The sequence below is a fragment of the Pseudorasbora parva genome, chromosome 2, assembly GCF_024679245.1.
Source record: "Pseudorasbora parva isolate DD20220531a chromosome 2, ASM2467924v1, whole genome shotgun sequence".
NCBI lineage: Eukaryota > Metazoa > Chordata > Actinopteri > Cypriniformes > Gobionidae > Pseudorasbora > Pseudorasbora parva.
The window spans coordinates 341567-368108 of record NC_090173.1 but is presented as its reverse complement, the minus strand read 5'-3'; the positions used below and the strand labels follow the sequence as shown (position 1 = coordinate 368108).

Here is a 26542-nt window from a genome sequence, read left to right as displayed (position 1 = left end):
TCTATCCACCCATCATTCCATCCATCCACCCATCATTCCATCCACCCATCCATCATTTCATCCACCCATCCATCCATCCATCCACCCACCCATCCATCCATCCATCCATCCATCTATCTATCTATCTATCTATCTATCTATCTATCTATCTATCTATCTATCATCCTTTCATCCGTCATTCCATCCACCTGATCGAGCACTATAGTCATCTGAGTCTGGTTTCTCTAAGGTTTATTTTTCTCCATCATGCCCTGATGGAGTTTTGGTTCCTTTGGTCGCCTTTGGCTTGGCTTGCTCAGTTGGGGACACTAACATTATGATCAGAGTTATTCAACTAAATATACAAATAACATTAATTAATTAGGTCTTCTTTAATTCTATAAACTATAATCCTGATCTGCCAACATTGTCTCTCTCTGATAAATTAAAATAAGCTGATAACATCACTGTTTACTCCAGAACGACTGTACAGCCAAATCTAATTCTGCTGCAGTATTGTCCTGTTTAACACTGAAGCTGCTCTGACACAATCGCCATTGGAGAAGAGCGATATAAGTAAAGATGATCGATTGATTGATTGATTGATTGATTGATTGATTGATTGTACCAACAAACATCAGCTCTGTTTCTGAGCCGCTCAGTTTCAGGAATATTCTGATGTCCTCTCACACTTACTCAGTTAATAGTTAACGCTGTGGACATCAGAGCTAGTGTAGGTTTGTGTATCATCCGAGTAGCAGGGATTTCTGGAAGCACTGAACCCTGAGGAACTCCCTGAGGAACAGACATCTACAGTGAGGAAAATAAGGATTTGAACACCCTGCTATTGGGCAAGTTCTCCCACTTTGGAAATCATGGAGGAGTCTGAAATGGTCATCGTAGGTGCATGTCCACTGTGAGGGACACTCCAGAAATCACAGTGTATGATTTTTTAACTATTGATCTGTATGTATACATATATTTGTGATTTCCCAGGCTAACATACTGAGCATGAGTATTTTCACTGGTGGACTGATGACTATCCACTTGAACATGTGATGTGCTTATGAATGGAGAGCTGATGTATGTGTGTGTGTGTGCAGCATGTCGGTGCTGTCGCTCCTGCGCTCTCCACGCCTCTCCTTCCTCCAGACTCTGCTGGCTCTGCTGCTGTCTCTGCTCTCGCTCTCCTCCTCTCACTGGTGTGTGGGCCGGCAGAAGGTGCCGAAGCCTCTGTGTTCGTCCAGCCGCCGCCTCAGGTGTACTCCTGTGAATGGCCTGACCGACGCCTCCTTCTCCTGGGAGACGGGGGACGACCGCTTCATCTTCCCCACCTTCCACGCGGGACTCTGGACCGCCTGCGAGGAGAACATCTTCACCGACGCCTGGGGTGAGGGACCAGTCCAGTTCACACCACAAACATCTGCTAAAAACACAAACCTTCTTCCTTTGTGTTTACAACGTACAGGCGACAGCGTTGCCAAAGCAATCACTAAAAGCGTAAGGGGGGGGACGGGATTAAAAGCGCTGTATTCTGCTTCAGGACCAGTAGATGGCCATTTCAGTCTGTAAAGAACTACCCCACACCACATCACTGTTTTCAGATGTTGGTGTGTTCAGGCTCCTAAAACGCTGTTGTGTAAATGAATTGGACAGCATTGGACATTTAAAGGGGTGGTCAAACTGTTTCTTTCGAAGGCTTGATTGTGTTTGTGGGCGGCACTGTAACGTGTTCATGTGTGACACTACAATTATGATCCAACTTATTCAACTGAATCTACAAATAACATGAATTAATGAGGTCTTTTTTAATTCTATGAACTATAATACTGATCTGCCAACATTGTCTCTCTCTGATAAATTAAAATAAGCTGATAACATCACTGTTTACTCCAGAACGACTGTACAGCCAAATCTAATTCTGCTGCAGTATTGTCCTGTTTAACACTGAAGCTGCTCTGACACAATCGCCATTTAAAAATAAAGTTGATTGATTGATTGATTCATGCTTCGTTTAAAAATAAATATATTATTTGTCATATATTTTCCCCTAATTCTACACTGCTCTGTCCATCCTTTAAAAACGGTCTGATGGTGTCCGGGTTCTATAAAGCCAGTCCCTCAAATATATGCAATGGGTTCTGATTGGTCAGCTGGTCCAGCTTTGTTCTGATTGGCTAATCGCCTCGTGCGTTATGTTTCAGAAACCCCTCCCCTTTACCGGCCGTAAAGTCTGTGGATCTATAGTGAGCGTTACTGAATGCCACCTTTTAGAACGATTGTAGCCGAATATCTGTTTCAAGAACTATTAACCCAAAACCAGCACTAAACATTGGCTTTACTATAGCAGCCGAACCAAACACTAAACATGGGCTTTACTATAGCAGCCGAATCAAACACTAAACATGGGCTTTACTATAGCGGCCGAACCAAACACTAAACATGGGCTTTACTATAGCGGCCGAATCAAACACTAAACATGGGCTTTACTATAGCGGCCGAATCAAACACTAAACATGGGCTTTACTATAGCGGCCGAATCAAACACTAAACATGGGCTTTACTATAGCGGCCGAATCAAACACTAAACATGGGCTTTACTATAGCGGCCGAACCGAACACTAAACATGGGCTTTACTATAGCGGCCGAACCGAACACTAAACATGGGCTTTACTATAGCGGCCGAATCAAACACTAAACATGGGCTTTACTATAGCAGCCGAATAAAACACTAAACATGGGCTTTACTATAGCGGCCGAATCAAACACTAAACATGGGCTTTACTATAGCGGCCGAATCAAACACTAAACATGGGCTTTACTATAGCGGCCGAATCAAACACTAAACATGGGCTTTACTATAGCGGCCGAATCAAACACTAAACATGGGCTTTACTATAGCGGCCGAATCAAACACTAAACATGGGCTTTACTATAGCGGCCGAATCAAACACTAAACATGGGCTTTACTATAGCGGCCGAATCAAACACTAAACATGGGCTTTACTATAGCGGCCGAACCGAACACTAAACATGGGCTTTACTATAGCGGCCGAATCGAACACTAAACATGGGCTTTACTATAGCGGCCGAACCGAACACTAAACATGGGCTTTACTATAGCAGCCGAATCAAACACTAAACATGGGCTTTACTATAGCGGCCGAACCGAACACTAAACATGGGCTTTACTATAGCGGCCGAACCGAACAGTAAACATGGGCTTTACTATAGCAGCCGAATCAAACACTAAACATGGGCTTTACTATAGCGGCCGAATCAAACACTAAACATGGGCTTTACTATAGCGGCCGAATCAAACACTAAACATGGGCTTTACTATAGCGGCCGAATCAAACACTAAACATGGGCTTTACTATAGCAGCCGAACCAAACACTAAACATGGGCTTTACTATAGCGGCCGAATCAAACACTAAACATGGGCTTTACTATAGCGGCCGAATCAAACACTAAACATGGGCTTTACTATAGCGGCCGAATCGAACACTAAACATGGGCTTTACTATAGCGGCCGAATCAAACACTAAACATGGGCTTTACTATAGCGGCCGAATCGAACACTAAACATTGGCTTTACTATAGCGGCCGAACCGAACACTAAACATGGGCTTTACTATAGCAGCCGAACCAAACACTAAACATGGGCTTTACTATAGCGGCCGAATCAAACACTAAACATGGGCTTTACTATAGCGGCCGAACCAAACACTAAACATGGGCTTTACTATAGCAGCCGAACCAAACACTAAACATGGGCTTTACTATAGCGGCCGAATCAAACACTAAACATGGGCTTTACTATAGCAGCCGAATCAAACACTAAACATGGGCTTTACTATAGCGGCCGAATCGAACACTAAACATGGGCTTTACTATAGCGGCCGAATCGAACACTAAACATGGCCTTTACTATAGCAGCCGAATCAAACACTAAACATGGGCTTTACTATAGCGGCCGAATCAAACACTAAACATGGGCTTTACTATAGCGGCCGAATCAAACACTAAACATGGGCTTTACTATAGCGGCCGAATCAAACACTAAACATGGGCTTTACTATAGCGGCCGAATCAAACACTAAACATGGGCTTTACTATAGCGGCCGAATCAAACACTAAACATGGGCTTTACTATAGCGGCCGAATCAAACACTAAACATGGGCTTTACTATAGCGGCCGAATCAAACACTAAACATGGGCTTTACTATAGCGGCCGAATCAAACACTAAACATGGGCTTTACTATAGCGGCCGAATCGAACACTAAACATGGGCTTTACTATAGCGGCCGAATCAAACACTAAACATGGGCTTTACTATAGCGGCCGAATCAAACACTAAACATGGGCTTTACTATAGCAGCCGAACCAAACACTAAACATGGGCTTTACTATAGCGGCCGAATCGAACACTAAACATGGGCTTTACTATAGCGGCCGAACCGAACACTAAACATGGGCTTTACTATAGCAGCCGAATCAAACACTAAACATGGGCTTTACTATAGCAGCCGAATCAAACACTAAACATGGGCTTTACTATAGCGGCCGAATCGAACACTAAACATGGGCTTTACTATAGCAGCCGAATCGAACACTAAACATGGGCTTTACTATAGCAGCCGAATCGAACACTAAACATGGGCTTTACTATAGCAGCCGAATCAAACACTAAACATGGGCTTTACTATAGCGGCCGAATCGAACACTAAACATGGGCTTTACTATAGCAGCCGAATCAAACACTAAACATGGGCTTTACTATAGCGGCCGAATCAAACACTAAACATGGGCTTTACTATAGCGGCCGAACCAAACACTAAACATGGGCTTTACTATAGCGGCCGAATCGAACACTAAACATGGGCTTTACTATAGCGGCCGAACCAAACACTAAACATGGGCTTTACTATAGCAGCCGAATCAAACACTAAACATGGGCTTTACTATAGCAGCCGAATCAAACACTAAACATGGGCTTTACTATAGCAGCCGAATCGAACACTAAACATGGGCTTTACTATAGCAGCCGAATCAAACACTAAACATGGGCTTTACTATAGCAGCCGAACCGAACACTAAACATGGGCTTTACTATAGCGGCCGAACCGAACACTAAACATGGGCTTTACTATAGCAGCCGAATCAAACACTAAACATGGGCTTTACTATCGCAGCCGAATCAAACACTAAACATGGGCTTTACTATAGCGGCCGAATCGAACACTAAACATGGGCTTTACTATAGCAGCCGAACCGAACACTAAACATGGGCTTTACTATAGCAGCCGAATCAAACACTAAACATGGGCTTTACTATCGCAGCCGAATCAAACACTAAACATGGGCTTTACTATAGCGGCCGAACCAAACACTAAACATGGGCTTTACTATAGCAGCCGAACCAAACACTAAACATGGGCTTTACTATAGCAGCCGAATCAAACACTAAACATGGGCTTTACTATAGCAGCCGAATCAAACACTAAACATGGGCTTTACTATAGCAGCCGAATCAAACACTAAACATGGGCTTTACTATAGCAGCCGAATCAAACACTAAACATGGGCTTTACTATAGCGGCCGAATCAAACACTAAACATGGGCTTTACTATAGCGGCCGAACCGAACACTAAACATGGGCTTTACTATAGCGGCCGAATCAAACACTAAACATGGGCTTTACTATAGCAGCCGAATCAAACACTAAACATGGGCTTTACTATAGCAGCCGAATCAAACACTAAACATGGGCTTTACTATAGCAGCCGAATCAAACACTAAACATGGGCTTTACTATAGCAGCCGAATCAAACACTAAACATGGGCTTTACTATAGCAGCCGAATCAAACACTAAACATGGGCTTTACTATAGCGGCCGAATCAAACACTAAACATGGGCTTTACTATAGCGGCCGAACCGAACACTAAACATGGGCTTTACTATAGCGGCCGAATCAAACACTAAACATGGGCTTTACTATAGCAGCCGAATCAAACACTAAACATGGGCTTTACTATAGCAGCCGAATCAAACACTAAACATGGGCTTTACTATAGCAGCCGAATCAAACACTAAACATGGGCTTTACTATAGCAGCCGAATCAAACACTAAACATGGGCTTTACTATAGCGGCCGAATCGAACACTAAACATGGGCTTTACTATAGCAGCCGAATCAAACACTAAACATGGGCTTTACTATAGCGGCCGAATCAAACACTAAACATGGGCTTTACTATAGCAGCCGAATCAAACACTAAACATGGGCTTTACTATAGCGGCCGAATCAAACACTAAACATGGGCTTTACTATAGCAGCCGAATCAAACACTAAACATGGGCTTTACTATAGCGGCCGAATCAAACACTAAACATGGGCTTTACTATAGCAGCCGAATCAAACACTAAACATGGGCTTTACTATAGCGGCCGAATCGAACACTAAACATGGTCTTTACTATAGCGGCCGAATCAATATTCTCGGAGGAGGGGTTTATGTAAATATTGGGGTTAGTGATGTCAGCAACCCTGGAGGAATGCCTGTAGTCCTGCCGGCCGTCTGCTGTAGTCCTGAGAAACTGATTTCTTTAATAGCAAAGCAAATATCTCCCTTTGCTTTAAACTTTGAGTGCTGTAACTTTGCAGATGTTGTTTATGCTCAAACACTACACACTAGCTAAAGTTAGAAAAGTGCTCTCGTGTTTTACCGCCCCTTTAATGTTCATCTAAAGTAATGTTCAGAGAAAGTTCAGAATAAAGTACTGCCTTTAAAGTTTCCTGAGCGTTACTGTTGAACGCTCTGTTTATTTCGTAACTGAGAGAAGCTTTGGGAACCGTTTCCTGTCTGCTGGGTTGATCTGGAGAAATCATCTGCCACGCTTAGATGTTTTAATGAAGGATGTTGGTGTGTGTGTGTGTTTCAGAGGAGAAGTGCCGCAGTTTCATGGCCCTCACACCTGCATCAGAGAAAGGCAACAACACACACACACACACACACAATGACTCTGAATGTCTGCTGAAGTGCTTCTGTGTGTGAATCAGTGTGTGTGTGTGTGTGTGTGTGCAGGGATCGTGTGGCTGTACGTGGGGATGGAGCTGCTGTATGTCGGGCTGTTGAGCATCAGTTCTCTGCTCTTGTTGCTCCAGTTGTGTCTGCTGTCCTGGTTTCCTCCACTGCAGCGCTGCGCTCACTTACTCAACGCCTTCGCTGCCGTCTGCACTGTCCTCGGAGGTACACACACACACACACACACACACACACACACACACACACACACACACACACGGCTAACAAAAGAAGAACCTTTTGCTGTCATTAAATTGGACCTGTCTTTCTGTCTGTCTGTCCATCTGTCTGTCTGCCTGCCTGTCTGTCTGTCTGTTTGTCTGCCTGTCTGTCTGTTCATCTGTCTGTCTCTTTCTCAGACTGTCTGCCTGTCTGTCTGTCTGTCTGTTCGTCTGCCTGTCTGTCTGTCTGTCTGTCTGTCTGTCTGTCTGTTCGTCTGCCTGTCTGTCTGTTCGTCTGTCTGTCTGTCTCTCTCTCTCAGACTGTCTGACTGTCTGTCTGCCTGTCTGTCTGTTCGTCTGCCTGTTTGTCTGTTCATCTGTCTGTCTGTCTCTCTCTCAGACTGTCTGACTGTCTGCCTGTCTTTCTGTCTGTTCGTCTGCCTGTCTGTCTGCTCATCTGTCTGTCTGTCTCTCTCTCTAAGACTGTCTGACTGTCTGTCTCTCTGTTCGTCTGCCTGTCTTTCTGCTCATCTGTCTGTCTGTCTCTCTCTCTCTGACTGTCTGAGTGTCTGTTCGTCTCCTGTCTGTCTGCCTGTCTGTCTGTCTGTTCATCTGTCTGTCTGTCTCTCTCTCAGAGACTGTCTGCCTGGCTGTCTGTCTGTTCGTCTGCCTGTCTGTCTGTTCATCTGTCTGTCTCTCTCTCTCAGACTGTCTGCCTGTCTGCCTGACTGTTCGTCTGTCTTTCTGTCTGACTGTTCGTCTGTCTGTCTGTCTGTCTGCCTGTCTCTCTGTTCATCTGCCTGTCTGCCTGTCTGTCTCTCTCTCTCAGACTGCCTGTCTGTCTGACTGTTCATATATCTGTCTGTCTGTCTGTTCGTCTGTCTCTCTCTCTCTCAGAGTGTCTGTCTGTCTGCCTGTCTGTCTGACATTTACATTTACATTTAATCATTTAGCAGACGCTTTTATCCAAAGCGACTTACAAAAAAGGGGAGAGTAATAGAAGCAACGGAACAGACAAGGCCAACAACCTGTAACAGCTGTAAGGAGTCTCAGTTAATTAGCACAGTACACAATTATTTTTTTATTTTTTTATTTTTTTTATAGACATCTACAACAAAAACTCACGTACGCAAAATACAAAACACTGGATTTTGATAGCTATGATAACAGTCTGACTGTTCGTCTGTCTGTCTGCCTGCCTGTCTGTCAATTCAATTCAATTAAATTCAAGATTGCTTTATTGGCATGAATGTAAAAATACAATATTGCCAAAGCGAATTACATAAATAATAACACACATTGACATAAATAATGTCTCTCTCTCAGACTATCTGTCTGTCTGTCTGTTATTCTGCCTGTCTGTTCATCTGCCTGTATGTCTGTCTGTCTGACTGTCTGTCTCTCATCTGTCTCTTATGTCTGTCCACCTGTCTGTCTCTGATCTGTCTGTCTCTCATCTGTATGTCTCTCATCTGTTTGTCTGTCTCTCATCTGTCTTTTTCTCATCCGTCTGTCTGTCTATCATCGGTCCGTCTGTCTCTCATCTGTCTGTCTGTCTGTCTGTCTCTCTTCTGCCTGTCTCTCATCTGTCTGTCTCTCATCTGTCTGTCTGTCTCTCATCTTTCTGTCTCTTATTTATCTGTCTCTCATCTGTATGTCTCTCTTCTGCCTGTCTCTCATCTGTCTGACTCTCTTCTGCCTGTCTCTCATCTGTCTGTCTGTCTCATTTGTCTGTCTCTCTTCTGTCTGTCTGTCTGTCTGTCTCTCATCTGCCTGTCTGTCTGTCTGTCTCTCATCTGTCTGTCTCTCATCTGTCTGTCTCTCTCATCTGTCTGTCTCTCATCTGTCTGTCTCTCTCATCTGTCTGTCTGTCTGTCTGTCTGTCTGTCTCTCATCTGCCTGTCTGTCTGTCTCTCATCTGTCTGTCTCTCATCTGTCTGTCTCTCTCATCTGTCTGTCTGTCTCTTATCTGTCTGTCTGTCTCTCATCTGTCTGTCTATCATCTGTCTTTCTCTCATCTGTCTGTCTGTCTCTCATCTGTCTTTCTCTCATCTGTCTGTCTGTCTCTCATCTGTCTGTCTGTCTGTCTGTCTCTCATCTGTCTGTCTTTCTCTCATCTGTCTCTCTGTCTCTCATCTGTCTGTCTCTCATCTGTCTGTCTTTCTTTCATCTGTCTGTCTGTCTCTCTTCTGTCTGTCTCTCTTCTGTCTGTCTTTCTCTCATTTGTCTGTCTGTCTCTCATCTGTCTGTCTGTCTCTCCTGTCTGTCTCTCATCTGTCTGTCTCTCATCTGTCTGTCTGTCTGTCTGTCTCTCATCTGTCTGTCTGTCTGTCTCTCTTCTGTCTGTCTGTCTGTCTGTCTCTCATCTGTCTATCTCTCATCTGTCTGTCTGTCTCTCATCTGTCTGTCTCTCATCTGTCTTTCTGTCTCGTCTGTCTCTCATCTGTCTGTCTCTCATCTGTCTGTCTGTCTCTCATCTGTCTTTCTCTCATCTGTCTGTCTGTCTGTCTGTCTCTCATCTGTCTGTCTGTCTCTCATCTGTCTGTCTGTCTCGTCTGTCTCTCATCTGTCTGTCTCTCATATGTCTGTCTGTCTGTCTCTCTCAGGGCTGGTTGGGATGGTCGCTCATATGATGTATATGCAGGTTTTCCAGGTGACGATCTCTCACGGCCCGGAGGACTTTAAACCTCACAGTTTCGGATACTCATGGGCCTTTTAGTGAGTATGACATCTGTGTGTGTGTGTGTGTGTGTGTGTGTGTGTGTGTGTGTGTGTGTGTGTGTGTGTGTGTGTGTGTGTGTGTGTGTGCGTGTGTGTGCGTGCGTGTGTGCGTGTGTGCGTGCGTGTGTGTGTGTGTGTGTGCGTGTGTGTGAAGGCTGGAATACACTACATGACTTTTGCACACATATATGCCCCAGCTTTCAGTCTGAACAGACTCTTATTTATTGGATCTCTTGTTTATTGTGAATAATTTATGGGTGCACATCATTAACGTTTCTGCTGCAGTATTGTCCTGTTTGACACTGTGAAGCTACTCTGAAACAATCGGCATTGGAGAAGCGCGGTATAAATAAAGCTGATTGATTGATTATTGTGTTAATAATCTTGAGTCAGAATAATTTAATCTCTTCTCTGATGATAAGGACGGGGCCACCTGTCACTCACATAAGATCAGCCAATAGCAGACCACAGCCATCCAATCAGTTCCCCACAGACACAGTCAAGCCCCGCCCCTACATTTGCTCTTGTTTGTGAGGCTCTTCCCTCGCTATACGGCACAGTAGAGGAGAAAAGACGAGAGCAACTTCTGTTTCTTCCTGACATTAGCTGAGTTGAGGTCTAACGTGCTGTGGTGTTCTCCAGGCTTGACTCTTCCCCGTATAAGCATGTGTCATGCTCTGTTTGTCTCGTGTTTGCTAGCGTGGCGTGGGTGGCCTTCACCTGCTGCATGTCGTCCGGCGTGTCGACCCTCAACAACTACACCAAGAAGTTTCTGATGGTGGGACCCAAAAACAGGAGCGTGTTTTACCCCTGCCGCAACTTCACCTTCCCGCCGCAGCCGCCATCGCTCTCGCCTCTGTCTCCGTACTTCAGTCCTTTGCTCCCGCCTCCTCCGACTTGCCCCGCCCCTCACTCTCCATGCCCCGCCCCTCGCTCACCACACCCCGCCCCTCACTCTCCACACCCCGCCCTTCTCGCGCCACGCCCCGCCCCTCAGCCAACAGATCCCACCCCTCTCTCACCACGCCCCGCCCCTCACTCTCCACACCCCGCCCTTCTCTCGCCACGCCACGCCCCTCAATCTCCACACCCCGCCTTTCTCTCGCCACGCCCCTCCCCTGCCTCTCCACACCCCGCCCCTCGCTCACAATGCCCCGCCCATCTCTCCCCACACCACACCCTTCTCCCGCCATGCCCCGCCCCTCACTCTCCAAGCCCCGCCCCTCGCTCACAATCCCCCGCCCCTCACTCCCCATGCCCCGCCCCTCGCTCCCCACACCACGCCCCTCTCTCACCTTCTCTCTCTCTTCTGTCTCCGCTGAGTTTTGCGTCTGAGTTTTCGGAGGAGTTCAGCCCGCTCTGATCTGTTCATCTGTGTTTCTCTTTTTATGTATTAAAGAGTATATGTTTCAACACATATTCCCAAACTGCCAACATTTTTAATGAAAACCCGGGCACCAAATCTTCATGAAAATATAAATGTATTTCAGTGTTCTTTCTTGTCATGTAGTTTTGCCCTTTGAAATATTCACACTGTCTTTCTGTAAATAACCAATAAACTGTGCTTTATTGATATTTGCTGTTGATAGTTGAATTATTACTAGAGTCCGCTGCTGTCGACATCAAACATCAACAATACTACATTATTCCATGTTGGAGATTCTTCCATTTTCTCTTTACTTGTCGACATTCCCAAACTTTAACAGTTGTTCAGACATGCCAACATCTCTATTACGAGCGTATTAACTGTAGATTTAATGTAAAAAAAACTTTTATTCAAATCAGTTCATGTTGAAATGGGAATTACATTTGCCGTGACCAACATTTAAATGCATAAATAGAAAACATCCAAAGTGACCAAAGCCAGGATCAGACCTTTAGTTCAGGACACATGAGAAATGCTTAACATATGAACAAATAGTTTGCAGAGGTTTCAGCTAATCTAAAGAATCTCCCGTGTGTTTATGGGGCTTGTTGTGAAATGTGACCGGTTTAGACTCTGAATGTCACTAGGATTGCATTCAGCGATATAATGGTAACATATGTTCATCTACAGATGTGTGGAAACACTCGAGCTCAGCCTGAGGGATAAAAAACACAACGGCTCGAGCATTTGAAGATCTGTCAATGGAGATTGTGTGTGTGTGTGTGTGTCAGATATTACGGATGCATGAAGTCTTTGCGTTTGAGTGTATTGCTCTTCTTCACGCTGTTTTCTTGCGCAGGACAAAGTAGATGACGCAGGAGATGAAGGTGAGACAGACGGAGATCCAGGCCAGGATGAAGGAGGCTCCATACCAGCCGTTATTCTCATCTTTATGGAAGATGTCCGTGTAGATGGACGCCGCGATCATTATGCACAGCCCTGAGGAATACAAGCGTTGAAACACACTGTGTACCGCATTCAGACATTGAGCTGTGTGTGTGTGTGTGTGTGTGTGTCACTCACAGGCCAGCAGCTGGAAGGCTCCAGTGAACAGGAAGCGTCTTCCTTTAGGTAGTGTGTAGAGCTGTGCAACGAACACGAACAGGCCCAGGATGCAGAAGATGCACGCGAGCACAGAGCTGGCCTGCACCGCCTGCAGATACTCTGAAACACACACACAGCAGATACACACGTGAGTCAATTAAACCACAGCGAAAATATTTCATTACGCAGTTCATATAAAGGAACGTTTCATTAAAATTAATTCATTTGCTTTTAATTCATTAAACACACCGGCACCCAGTTTGCACATACAAGTTAGGGGCTAATATTTACCAAATAAGCCTACGAAAGCAGAAACAAATCATTTTAAATAAAGATCCAAGTCAAATCAAATAAATAAATCACGACACTAACGTTTAGTGAAATTAGGAAACATTAAGAAATCGCTAATTTAATGCATATTTTGTTCTCATGTCACAAGTAATAATAACAAGCAAAGGTTTACAGAGTTTTACACGATTCTTTTTCCTGTTGGTTTATAGAACAATTACTTCCAGTCGCCCTCTGTCGTTATTAAACAATTCCTAAACATACTTTATGATGATACGGTAGGGGGCGCTATTAAACATCTGTGTTTACACTGTTATACGGTAGGGGGCTCTATTACACATCTGTGTTTACACTGTTATACGGTAGGGGGCGCTATTACACATCTGTGTTTACACTGTTATACGGTAGGGGGCGCTATTACACATCTGTGTTTACACTGTTATACGGTAGGGGGCTCTATTACACATCTGTGTTTACACTGTTATACGGTAGGGGGCGCTATTACACATCTATGTTAACACTGTTATACGGTAGGGGACTCTATTACACATCTGTGTTTTCACTGTTATACGGTAGGGGGCTCTATTACACATCTGTGTTTACACTGTTATACGGTAGGGGGCTCTATTACACATCTGTGTTTACACTGTTATACGGTAGGGGGCGCTATTACACATCTATGTTAACACTGTTATACGGTAGGGGACTCTATTACACATCTGTGTTTTCACTGTTATACGGTAGGGGGCTCTATTACACATCTGTGTTTACACTGTTATACGGTAGGGGGCTCTATTACACATCTGTGTTTTCACTGTTATACGGTAGGGGGCGCTATTACACATCTGTGTTTACACTGTTATACGGTAGGGGGCTCTATAACACATCTGTGTTTACACTGTTATACGGTAGGGGGCTCTATTACACATCTGTGTTTTCACTGTTATACGGTAGGGGGCTCTATTACACATCTGTGTTTTCACTGTTATACGGTAGGGGGCTCTATTACACATCTGTGTTTTCACTGTTATACGGTAGGGGGCTCTATTACACATCTGTGTTTTCACTGTTATGCGGTAGGGGGCTCTATTTCACATCTGTGTTTTCACTGTTATACGGTAGGGGGCTCTATTACACATCTGTGTTTTCACTGTTATACGGTAGGGGGCTCTATTACACATCTGTGTTTACACTGTTATACGGTAGGGGGCTCTATTACACATCTGTGTTTACACTGTTATACGGTAGGGGGCTCTATTACACATCTGTGTTTACACTGTTATACGGTAGGGGGCGCTATTACACATCTGTGTTTACACTGTTATACGGTAGGGGGCTCTATTACACATCTGTGTTTACACTGTTATACGGTAGGGGGCTCTATTACACATCTGTGTTTTCACTGTTATACGGTAGGGGGCGCTATTACACATCTGTGTTTACACTGTTATACGGTAGGGGGCTCTATTACACATCTGTGTTTACACTGTTATACGGAAGGGGCGCTATTACACATCTGTGTTTTCACTGTTATACGGTAGGGGGCGCTATTACACATCTGTGTTTACACTGTTATACGGTAGGGGGCTCTATTACACATCTGTGTTTACACTGTTATACGGTAGGGGGCGCTATTACACATCTGTGTTTTCACTGTTATACGGTAGGGGGCGCTATTACACATCTGTGTTTTCACTGTTATACGGTAGGGGGCGCTATTACACATCTGTGTTTTCACTGTTATACGGTAGGGGGCGCTATTACACATCTGTGTTTTCACTGTTATACGGTAGGGGGCTCTATTACACATCTGTGTTTACACTGTTATACGGTAGGGGGCTCTATTACACATCTGTGTTTACACTGTTATACGGTAGGGGGCGCTATTAAACATCTGTGTTTTCACTGTTATACGGTAGGGGGCGCTATTACACATCTGTGTTTTCACTGTTATACGGTAGGGGGCTCTATTACACATCTGTGTTTTCACTGTTATACGGTAGGGGGCTCTATTACACATCTGTGTTTACACTGTTATACGGTAGGGGGCTCTATTACACATCTGTGTTTACACTGTTATACGGTAGGGGGCGCTATTACACATCTGTGTTTTCACTGTTATACGGTAGGGGGCGCTATTACACATCTGTGTTTACACTGTTATACGGTAGGGGGCTCTATTACACATCTGTGTTTTCACTGTTATACGGTAGGGGGCGCTATTACACATCTGTGTTTTCACTGTTATACGGTAGGGGGCTCTATTACACATCTGTGTTTTCACTGTTATACGGTAGGGGGCTCTATTACACATCTGTGTTTACACTGTTATACGGTAGGGGGCTCTATTACACATCTGTGTTTTCACTGTTATACGGTAGGGGGTTCTATTACACATCTGTGTTTACACTGTTATACGGTAGGGGGCTCTATTACACATCTGTGTTTTCACTGTTATACGGTAGGGGGCTCTATTACACATCTGTGTTTACACTGTTATACGGTAGGGGGCGCTATTACACATCTGTGTTTTCACTGTTATACGGTAGGGGGCTCTATTACACATCTGTGTTTTCACTGTTATACGGTAGGGGGCTCTATTACACATCTGTGTTTACACTGTTATACGGTAGGGGGCTCTATTACACATCTGTGTTTTCACTGTTATACGGTAGGGGGCGCTATTACACATCTGTGTTTACACTGTTATACGGTAGGGGGCGCTATTACACATCTGTGTTTACACTGTTATACGGTAGGGGGCTCTATTACACATCTGTGTTTACACTGTTATACGGTAGGGGGCGCTATTACACATCTGTGTTTACACTGTTATACGGTAGGGGGCTCTATTACACATCTGTGTTTTCACTGTTATACGGTAGGGGGCGCTATTACACATCTGTGTTTACACTGTTATACGGTAGGGGGCGCTATTACACATCTGTGTTTTCACTGTTATACGGTAGGGGGCGCTATTACACATCTGTGTTTTCACTGTTATACGGTAGGGGGCGCTATTACACATCTGTGTTTTCACTGTTATACGGTAGGGGGCGCTATTACACATCTGTGTTTTCACTGTTATACGGTAGGGGGCGCTATTACACATCTGTGTTTTCACTGTTATACGGTAGGGGGCGCTATTACACATCTGTGTTTACACTGTTATACGGTAGGGGGCTCTATTACACATCTGTGTTTTCACTGTTATACGGTAGGGGGCGCTATTACACATCTGTGTTTTCACTGTTATACGGTAGGGGGCTCTATTACACATCTGTGTTTTCACTGTTATACGGTAGGGGGCTCTATTACACATCTGTGTTTACACTGTTATACGGTAGGGGGCTCTATTACACATCTGTGTTTTCACTGTTATACGGCTCTATTACACATCTGTGTTTTCACTGTTATACGGTAGGGGGCGCTATTACACATCTGTGTTTACACTGTTATACGGTAGGGGGCGCTATTACACATCTGTGTTTACACTGTTATACGGTAGGGGGCGCTATTAAACATCTGTGTTTACACTGTTATACGGTAGGGGGCTCTATTACACATCTGTGTTTACACTGTTATACGGTAGGGGGCTCTATTACACATCTGTGTTTACACTGTTATACGGTAGGGGGCGCTATTACACATCTGTGTTTACACTGTTATACGGTAGGGGGCTCTATTACACATCTGTGTTTTCACTGTTATACGGTAGGGGGCGCTATTACACATCTGTGTTTACACTGTTATACGGTAGGGGGCGCTATTACACATCTGTGTTTTCACTGTTATACGGTAGGGGGCGCTATTACACATCTGTGTTTTCATTGTTATACGGTAGGGGGCGCTATTACACATCTGTGTTTTCACTGTTATACGGTAGGGGGCTCTATTACACATCTGTGTTTTCACTGTTATACGGTAGGGGGCGCTATTACACATCTGTGTTTTCACTGTTATACGGTAGGGGGCGCTATTACACATCTGTGTTTACACTGTTATACGGTAGGGGGCGCTATTACACATCTGTGTTTTCACTGTTATACGGTAGGGGGCTCTATTACACATCTGTGTTTACACTGTTATACGGTAGGGGGCGCTATTACACATCTGTGTTTACACTGTTATACGGTAGGGGGCGCTATTACACATCTGTGTTTTCACTGTTATACGGTAGGGGGCGCTATTACACATCTGTGTTTACACTGTTATACGGTAGGGGGCTCTATTACACATCTGTGTTTTCACTGTTATACGGTAGGGGGCGCTATTACACATCTGTGTTTACACTGTTATACGGTAGGGGGCGCTATTACACATCTGTGTTTACACTGTTATACGGTAGGGGGCGCTATTACTCATCTGTGTTTACACTGTTATACGGTAGGGGGCGCTATTACACATCTGTGTTTACACTGTTATACGGTAGGGGGCGCTATTACACATTTGTGTTTTCACTGTTATACGGTAGGGGGCGCTATTACACATCTGTGTTTACACTGTTATACGGTAGGGGGCGCTATTACACATCTGTGTTTACACTGTTATACGGTAGGGGGCGCTATTACTCATCTGTGTTTACACTGTTATACGGTAGGGGGCGCTATTACACATCTGTGTTTACACTGTTATACGGTAGGGGGCGCTATTACACATTTGTGTTTTCACTGTTATACGGTAGGGGGCGCTATTACACATCTGTGTTTACACTGTTATACGGTAGGGGGCTCTATTACACATCTGTGTTTACACTGTTATACGGTAGGGGGCGCTATTACACATCTGTGTTTACACTGTTATACGGTAGGGGGCTCTATTACACATCTGTGTTTACACTTTTATACGGTAGGGGGCTCTATTACACATCTGTGTTTACACTGTTATACGGTAGGGGGCTCTATTACACATCTGTGTTTTCACTGTTATACGGTAGGGGGCGCTATTACACATCTGTGTTTACACTGTTATACGGTAGGGGGCGCTATTACACATCTGTGTTTACACTGTTATACGGTAGGGGGCTCTATTACACATCTGTGTTTACACTGTTATACGGTAGGGGGCGCTATTACACATCTGTGTTTACACTGTTATACGGTAGGGGGCTCTATTACACATCTGTGTTTACACTGTTATACGGTAGGGGGCTCTATTACACATCTGTGTTTACACTGTTATACGGTAGGGGGCTCTATTACACATCTGTGTTTTCACTGTTATACGGTAGGGGGCTCTATTACACATCTGTGTTTTCACTGTTATACGGTAGGGGTGCTATTACACATCTGTGTTTACACTGTTATACGGTAGGGGGCGCTATTACACATCTGTGTTTACACTGTTATACGGTAGGGGGCGCTATTACACATCTGTGTTTTCACTGTTATACGGTAGGGGTGCTATTACACATCTGTGTTTACACTGTTATACGGTAGGGGGCGCTATTACACATCTGTGTTTTCACTGTTATACGGTAGGGGGCGCTATTACACATCTGTGTTTTCACTGTTATACGGTAGGGGGCGCTATTACACATCTGTGTTTTCACTGTTATACGGTAGGGGGCGCTATTACACATCTGTGTTTACACTGTTATACGGTAGGGGGCTCTATTACACATCTGTGTTTTCACTGTTATACGGTAGGGGGCGCTATTACACATCTGTGTTTTCACTGTTATACGGTAGGGGGCGCTATTACACATCTGTGTTTACACTGTTATACGGTAGGGGGCTCTATTACACATCTGTGTTTTCACTGTTATACGGTAGGGGGCGCTATTACACATCTGTGTTTTCACTGTTATACGGTAGGGGGCGCTATTACACATCTGTGTTTTCACTGTTATACGGTAGGGGGCGCTATTACACATCTGTGTTTTCACTGTTATACGGTAGGGGGCTCTATTACACATCTGTGTTTTCACTGCTATACGGTAGGGGGCGCTATTACACATCTGTGTTTTCACTGTTATACGGTAGGGGGCTCTATTACACATCTGTGTTTTCACTGTTATACGGTAGGGGGCTCTATTACACATCTGTGTTTACACTGTTATACGGTAGGGGGCTCTATTACACATCTGTGTTTTCACTGTTATACGGTAGGGGGCGCTATTACACATCTGTGTTTACACTGTTATACGGTAGGGGGCTCTATTACACATCTGTGTTTACACTGTTATACGGTAGGGGGCGCTATTACACATCTGTGTTTTCACTGTTATACGGTAGGGGGCGCTATTACACATCTGTGTTTTCACTGTTATACGGTAGGGGGCGCTATTACACATCTGTGTTTTCACTGTTATACGGTAGGGGGCGCTATTACACATCTGTGTTTTCACTGTTATACGGTAGGGGGCGCTATTACACATCTGTGTTTACACTGTTATACGGTAGGGGGCGCTATTACACATCTGTGTTTACACTGTTATACGGTAGGGGGCTCTATTACACATCTGTGTTTTCACTGTTATACGGTAGGGGGCGCTATTACACATCTGTGTTTTCACTGTTATACGGTAGGGGGCTCTATTACACATCTGTGTTTACACTGTTATACAGTAGGGGGCTCTATTACACATCTGTGTTTTCACTGTTATACGGTAGGGGGCGCTATTACACATCTGTGTTTACACTGTTATACGGTAGGGGGCTCTATTACACATCTGTGTTTACACTGTTATACGGTAGGGGGCTCTATTACACATCTGTGTTTACACTGTTATACGGTAGGGGGCTCTATTACACATCTGTGTTTACACTGTTATACGGTAGGGGGCTCTATTACACATCTGTGTTTACACTGTTATACGGTAGGGGGCTCTATTACACATCTGTGTTTTCACTGTTATACGGTAGGGGGCTCTATTACACATCTGTGTTTACACTGTTATACGGTAGGGGGCTCTATTACACATCTGTGTTTACACTGTTATACGGTAGGGGGCTCTATTACACATCTGTGTTTACACTGTTATACGGTAGGGGGCGCTATTACACATCTGTGTTTTCACTGTTATACGGTAGGGGGCTCTATTACACATCTGTGTTTACACTGTTATACGGTAGGGGGCTCTATTACACATCTGTGTTTACACTGTTATACAGTAGGGGGCTCTATTACACATCTGTGTTTTCACTGTTATACGGTAGGGGGCTCTATTACACATCTGTGTTTTCACTGTTATACGGTAGGGGGCGCTATTACACATCTGTGTTTTCACTGTTATACGGTAGGGGGCTCTATTACACATCTGCGTTTTCACTGTTATACGGTAGGGGGCTCTATTACACATCTGCGTTTACACTGTTATACGGTAGGGGGCGCTATTACACATCTGTGTTTTCACTGTTATACGGTAGGGGGCGCTATTACACATCTGTGTTTTCACTGTTATACGGTAGGGGGCGCTATTACACATCTGTGTTTACACTGTTATACGGTAGGGGGCGCTATTACACATCTGTGTTTTCACTGTTATACGGTAGGGGGCGCTATTACACATCTGTGTTTTCACTGTTATAGGGTAGGGGGCGCTATTACACATCTGTGTTTTCACTGTTGTACGGTAGGGGGCTCTATTACACATCTGTGTTTACACTGTTATACGGTAGGGGGCTCTATTACACATCTGTGTTTTCACTGTTATACGGTAGGGGGCGCTATTACACATCTGTGTTTTCACTGTTATACGGTAGGGGGCGCTATTACACATCTGTGTTTTTACTGTTATACGGTAGGGGGCGCTATTACACATCTGTGTTTTCACTGTTGTACGGTAGGGGGCTCTATTACACATCTGTGTTTTCACTGTTGTACGGTAGGGGGCGCTATTACACCATCGTTCTGAATCGCATCTGGATGAAATCTGACTAAAACCTGGATGCCAGCTGAACTTAGCCCCACCCACAAAAATTTTAGGTCGGCAGTTCGGTCTGGCCTCGCTCCATAGAGGAGTAATTATCTCAGTTACATAATCATGCACGTCGTCAAAGGGATTATATTTGATCGAATCATAAACGGAGAGCTTGTTTGTATCTGCATCACCTTCACTATTTCTCTCAGAAATAATGATCATGTTGGGTAAGTACTCTGTGTATCATTAAATTCTTTCTTTTTTTTACAACGCCGGCAAAGATTGTTTATTCCAGCGTGTGCAGACAGGGTTGCCAAGTTTTTACAACAAAACCGCCAACTACTAGCCCTAAACAACAGCTTCTCGGGGGGTTCTGGAGGGGGGGAAATGGCATTTTGGGGGTAAAATGTGTGTTATTTTGGCAAGGTTGCTGCTAAAATTCGCACTCATGGGTTTATATATCACATAATAGTCGCTTCAACCCGCGGACATAGAAAACAATGCGCAGAAAAAAACCGCGGACTTGGCAACACAGTGCAGTTGAGCTCTGTTGACATCGCTTTGTTGCTCTGATTGGTTGTCGGTCTGTCCAATCGAGGTCTTTCCTGGTTGGGTTGAAACACGCCTCATAATCACAGCCCAAAGAGACTTATATTCTGACTAGAGTTGAGGATGACCTCGTCATGCTAACTAAAACCGTGATTTCTCAACTTTTTTGTTGCTTTTTTTTATGAGTCTTGCCCAGATTTAATAGTTTGTTTAAAAAAAATGCATGAAGCTAGAATAAAATATGATTTGTTCTTTTAAAATATTCATACAAATTTATATTCTGGAGGCCATACAATTTTTTGTAAAAATTGAACTAAAAAAACTCTTGAGGTGAAAGAGTTCAAAGTAACTGTCCCCAGCACTGGATATAACCCATTAAACAATACAGTATTTATTTACGACATGTCTGCTCGTATTCTCTACTACACAGAAATGTTTCTTCTAAGAGTGAATAAGAAACCATTGCTGTTGCGAGTGGAAGACGCATTAACGAACGTGTCGTCAGCTTTTCAGCCGGTGCATCTTTTCCAGTTTGTGAAATATTTTTGGTTTATGAAAAGTAAAGTCTACAGAAACTGCATCACAACCAAATCAAACCGTAGCCATTTGGAGCATGTTTGCCATTTAAACTGAGAGGAGAACGTGTTATTCACAAAACTTGGTTCAGACCTTTAGCATAGTGGCCAGGAATGTCGGTGTAGTTCCACTGTCCGCCCATCAGAATCCATCGACCCCAAATATCAGTGGATAAAGTGTCGGTCATCCACCAGGCCTGCACAAACACACACAAACACACGTCATATCAGCAGGAACGAGACAGACACACCTATTTCCACTAAGATATCTACGTTTTCGCAAGCTTCCGGAAGCACTGAGCCATGCAGATTCACCATGACTTCCAGAACCTTCTTCTTTAATGTGGATCGTATCATCCATGAAATACATTTCGTCCATATTTAAGAATCGTTACTGATGCATGTTCCTAATCTGAAGATGAAAGTGGCTAATGTGATGTAGTAATTAGGAGCTCATGAATAATTGAGCAGCGAGTAAGTGAAGCCCCGCCCTCCCTCCCTCGGAGTGTGTGATGTGTGTAACTCACGTTATGGATGGTGGCAGCCAGCAGTAGAGCGATACAGGTGAGGTGGAGGACGAAGATGGCAGCGAGTAAAATCAACATGACTGACAGAGAGAGATACAAAACACAGTTAAACTCAGAGCATCTCAGCAGCAGCACATGAAGTCCTGCCCACGTTCAGAGGGTGTGTGTGTGAGTGTGTGCTCAGCAGGTATGAATGAGCGGATCAAGTGTTTTTACAGCTAGATGGGTTGAAACATGTCTTCAGCATTGCACAGAGCTGCCACTCCTTACAGAAGCGTGCCTCCTCTCATGCAGTCCCTCTCTGCCCTCTTCAGCCCCTGCGATTCTCCAGCTTTATTAGGATTCCCCATATATCACACAGAAGAACGGATGAAGATCTGGAGTCCCTGACCTAATGCATTAATCTCCGCCGGACAAACGCTCACCGAGAGCAACACACACTCACACAAACCAGCGGTTCTCAAGCCTGGAATCTCCTCAAAGCCCCAGAGCGGTGGAGTTGAGAGATGTGAGAAGAGTTTAAGATCTTACCTGCTGAATAACAGAAGGCCGAGCAATGGAGGAGAGCGACTGCACACTTCCAGATGTGATCTGTGTCCGACTGTAGCTCTTTATGCTCAACTATCCCTCCAGGAGATCTTTAACTGGCTCCTCCCCCAGGCCCCGCCCCTGACCCCACCCCTTCCCCTCATTACGGCCTTTACTCTGCACTATCCCTCCAGAAGCTCTCACTGACCACGCCCCCTAGCCACGCCCCCTCTCATTCCTGCAGTGTCTCTTTCTCAAAGGGTGTGGCGTTTGGGAAGGTCCTGACAAGCCCTATTCCCGCCGGCTGTGTGAAAAATTTGTGTAACCGATAACTGCATCAATAACTGGCTCTCTCTCTCTCTCACACACACACACACACACACACACGAGCTGCACATTCTTTCCTCCCTGTGTGATTCATTGGTAAATATTGTCCTGTATTGAGTCTGTGATTACACACCCTCTTACAGACCATTGCTCACATCAACCGCTGAAACACACACACACACACAATCATTATTGTCAAATGTCTTGTGTTGACCAGATTCAGTGAGCTTTAGTGTGATTCAATCCGTTGGTTCTGTTCATCCAGATCCGTTTGACCGCATGTTTGATTATTAGAAATAGATCTGGAAAACAGTTTGACTGATATTATTATACTGAGAGTCTTTGGCTTATAAAAAGATGTAAAAAGCTTTTCAAGAATGTCTCCAAAAATTATAAATGGGGTAATTTTTGCGATGTTGAAATAAGGCTTGGTGTCTGGGATGCTTGTTGCCCAGATCCCTCAAAACACCAAACACTTCAGTGATTCCTCTTGTTTGCTGTGGTTTTTTGTGAAATGCGTTTCTGTGATTCTCAGTAAGGAAACACACACACACCCTGTGTGACAGACACACACCCTAACGAGAAGACGAGAGCATTTAGAAATGTTGTTCAACCAGATTTCACCTGCAGGACAGACACAACCTCACCTGAGCGCCACAACACACACACTCTCACACACACAATAACGTCTTTGTGTAAGAACAAAAAAAGAACTGCGCCAACCATGTGTTTAATCTGTTATGATCTTTATTTAAACAACATCTGTTATCCACCTTCATTATCTCTGTGTGTGTGTGTGTGTGTGTGTGAGAGAGAGAGAGAGAGAGAGAGAGAGAGAGAGAGAGAGAGAGAGAGAGAGAGAGAGAGAGAGAGAGAGATGAACTTCAGACAGTGTTTTGAAATTGTTTTTATTGTTAAATGATTGTGTTGAAATCCGGATGGGAATGTTTTGGACCCTCCCATATTTCAGTGCTCAAACTCACATGTTCACACACGCTCTCTCTCTCTCTCTCTCTCTCTCTCTCTCTCTCTCTCTCTCTCTCTCTCTCTCTCTCTCTCTCTCACGCACGCACGCACGCACGCACGCACGCACGCACGCACACACACACACATTGCTCCTGTCCATCTCACACTGGTTTCTTTCTTCTTTTGACTTGTTTGTAAAGCAGCCTGAGCTATGTTTATGATAAAGTTACTAATCTTCTGTTATTCTGTTGCGTAGCAGGAAGAACAGCTATGCGTCTCTCTCTCTCTCTCTCTCTCTCTCTCTCTCTCTCTCTCTCTCTCTCTCTCTGTGTGTGTGTGTGTGAATGACATCCAGACGTTCATATTTTTCTTCTGAGCTTAAAAGAAAACAACTGCAGTTGCCAGGCAACTCAACATGACATGAGTCATCAGCCACCACACCCTCCACACTTCAGCTCAACACTGACACTCCGTCCCTCAGATGAAGAGCTCCACTGGCCTCATCCCAACACATCCTCCTGCTCCTGCTGACACTTCAGCTCAACACTGACACTCCGTCCCTCAGATGAAGAGCTCCACTGGCCTCATCCCAACACATCCTCCTGCTCCTGCTGTCACTTCAGCTCAACACTGACACTCCGTCCCTCAGATGAAGAGCTCCGCTGGCCTCATCCCAACACATCATCCTGCTCCTGCTGACACTTCAGCTCAACACTGAAACTCCGTCCCTCAGATGAAGAGCTCCACTGGCCTCATCCCAACACATCCTGCTGCTCCTGCGGTCACTTCAGCTCAACACTGACACTCCGTCCCTCAGATGAAGAGCTGCACTGGCCTCATCCCAACACATCCTCCTGCTCCTGCTGTCACTTCAGCTCAACACTGACACTCCGTCCCTCAGATGAAGAGCTCCACTGGCCTCATCCCAACACATCCTCCTGCTCCTGCTGTCACTTCAGCTCAACACTGACACTCCGTCCCTCAGATGAAGAGCTCCACTGGCCTCATCCCAACACATCCTGCTGCTCCTGCGGTCACTTCAGCTCAACACTGACACTCCGTCCCTCAGATGAAGAGCTCCACTGGCCTCATCCCAACACATCCTCCTGCTCCTGCTGTCACTTCAGCTCAACACTGACACTCCGTCCCTCAGATGAAGAGCTCCACTGGCCTCATCCCAACACATCCTCCTGCTCCTGCTGTCACTTCAGCTCAACACTGACACTCCGTCCCTCAGATGAAGAGCTGCACTGGCCTCATCCCAACACATCCTCCTGCTCCTGCTGTCACTTCAGCTCAACACTGACACTCCGTCCCTCAGATGAAGAGCTCCACTGGCCTCATCCCAACACATCCTCCTGCTCCTGCTGTCACTTCAGCTCAACACTGACACTCCGTCCCTCAGATGAAGAGCTGCACTGGCCTCATCCCAACACATCCTGCTGCTCCTGCTGTCACTTCAGCTCAACACTGACACTCCGTCCCTCAGATGAAGAGCTGCACTGGCCTCATCCCAACACATCCTCCTGCTCCTGCTGTCACTTCAGCTCAACACTGACACTCCGTCCCTCAGATGAAGAGCTCCACTGGCCTCATCCCAACACATCCTCCTGCTCCTGCTGTCACTTCAGCTCAACACTGACACTCCGTCCCTCAGATGAAGAGCTGCACTGGCCTCATCCCAACACATCCTCCTGCTCCTGCTGTCACTTCAGCTCAACACTGACACTCCGTCCCTCAGATGAAGAGCTGCACTGGCCTCATCCCAACACATCCTGCTGCTCCTGCTGTCACTTCAGCTCAACACTGACACTCCGTCCCTCAGATGAAGAGCTGCACTGGCCTCATCCCAACACATCCTGCTGCTCCTGCTGTCACTTCAGCTCAACACTGACACTCCGTCCCTCAGATGAAGAGCTGCACTGGCCTCATCCCAACACATCCTCCTGCTCCTGCTGTCACTTCAGCTCAACACTGACACTCCGTCCCTCAGATGAAGAGCTCCACTGGCCTCATCCCAACACATCCTCCTGCTCCTGCTGTCACTTCAGCTCAACACTGACACTCCGTCCCTCAGATGAAGAGCTGCACTGGCCTCATCCCAACACATCCTGCTGCTCCTGCTGTCACTTCAGCTCAACACTGACACTCCGTCCCTCAGATGAAGAGCTGCACTGGCCTCATCCCAACACATCCTCCTGCTCCTGCTGTCACTTCAGCTCAACACTGACACTCCGTCCCTCAGATGAAGAGTTGCACTGGCCTCATCCCAACACATCCCGCTGCTCCTGCTGTCACTTCAGCTCAACACTGACACTCCGTCCCTCAGATGAAGAGCTGCACTGGCCTCATCCCAACACATCCTCCTGCTCCTGCTGTCACTTCAGCTCAACACTGACACTCCGTCCCTCAGATGAAGAGCTGCACTGGCCTCATCCCAACACATCCTCCTGCTCCTGCTGTCACTTCAGCTCAACACTGACACTCCGTCCC

General features: G+C 45.3%; 2 protein-coding genes across 2 annotated transcripts; one reads left to right on the top strand and one right to left on the bottom strand.

Moving 5' to 3' along the window:
• The first annotated feature begins 592 nt into the window (after positions 1 to 592).
• Positions 593 to 11577, top strand: LOC137049690 (germ cell-specific gene 1 protein-like). The gene is made up of 6 exons (XM_067428303.1): positions 593 to 921; positions 1083 to 1369; positions 6931 to 6978; positions 7074 to 7238; positions 9841 to 9952; positions 10655 to 11577. Exons 1-6 carry the CDS (start codon positions 887 to 889, stop codon positions 11316 to 11318), a joined length of 1311 nt encoding a protein of 436 aa, XP_067284404.1. The 5' UTR covers positions 593 to 886; the 3' UTR covers positions 11319 to 11577.
• Positions 11578 to 11716: 139 nt separating this feature from the next.
• Positions 11717 to 22867, bottom strand: LOC137049697 (epithelial membrane protein 2-like). Its single transcript, XM_067428316.1, has 5 exons — positions 22760 to 22867; positions 22229 to 22308; positions 21796 to 21898; positions 12405 to 12545; positions 11717 to 12320 (listed from the first exon to the last, which is right to left on the bottom strand). The coding sequence occupies exons 2-5, from the start codon at positions 22304 to 22306 to the stop codon at positions 12160 to 12162; spliced, it is 483 nt and encodes a 160-aa protein (XP_067284417.1). The 5' UTR covers positions 22307 to 22308; positions 22760 to 22867; the 3' UTR covers positions 11717 to 12159.
• Between the last annotated feature and the right edge of the window lie 3675 nt (positions 22868 to 26542).

Bases quoted from the DNA above. Each gene is read 5' to 3' on its own strand.
- LOC137049690 (XM_067428303.1), top strand. From the start codon at position 887: ATGTCCACTGTGAGGGACACTCCAGAAATCACAGT. The intron at 922-1,082 runs GTATGATTTTTT...GTGTGTGTGCAG, and splicing joins GACACTCCAGAAATCACAGT to CATGTCGGTGCTGTCGCTCC. The intron at 1,370-6,930 runs GTGAGGGACCAG...TGTGTGTTTCAG, and splicing joins CATCTTCACCGACGCCTGGG to AGGAGAAGTGCCGCAGTTTC.
- LOC137049697 (XM_067428316.1), bottom strand. From the start codon at position 22,306: ATGTTGATTTTACTCGCTGCCATCTTCGTCCTCCACCTCACCTGTATC. The intron at 21,899-22,228 runs GTGAGTTACACA...GTGTTTGTGCAG, and splicing joins TGGCTGCCACCATCCATAAC to GCCTGGTGGATGACCGACAC. The intron at 12,321-12,404 runs GTGAGTGACACA...TGTATTCCTCAG, and splicing joins AGCCTTCCAGCTGCTGGCCT to GGCTGTGCATAATGATCGCG.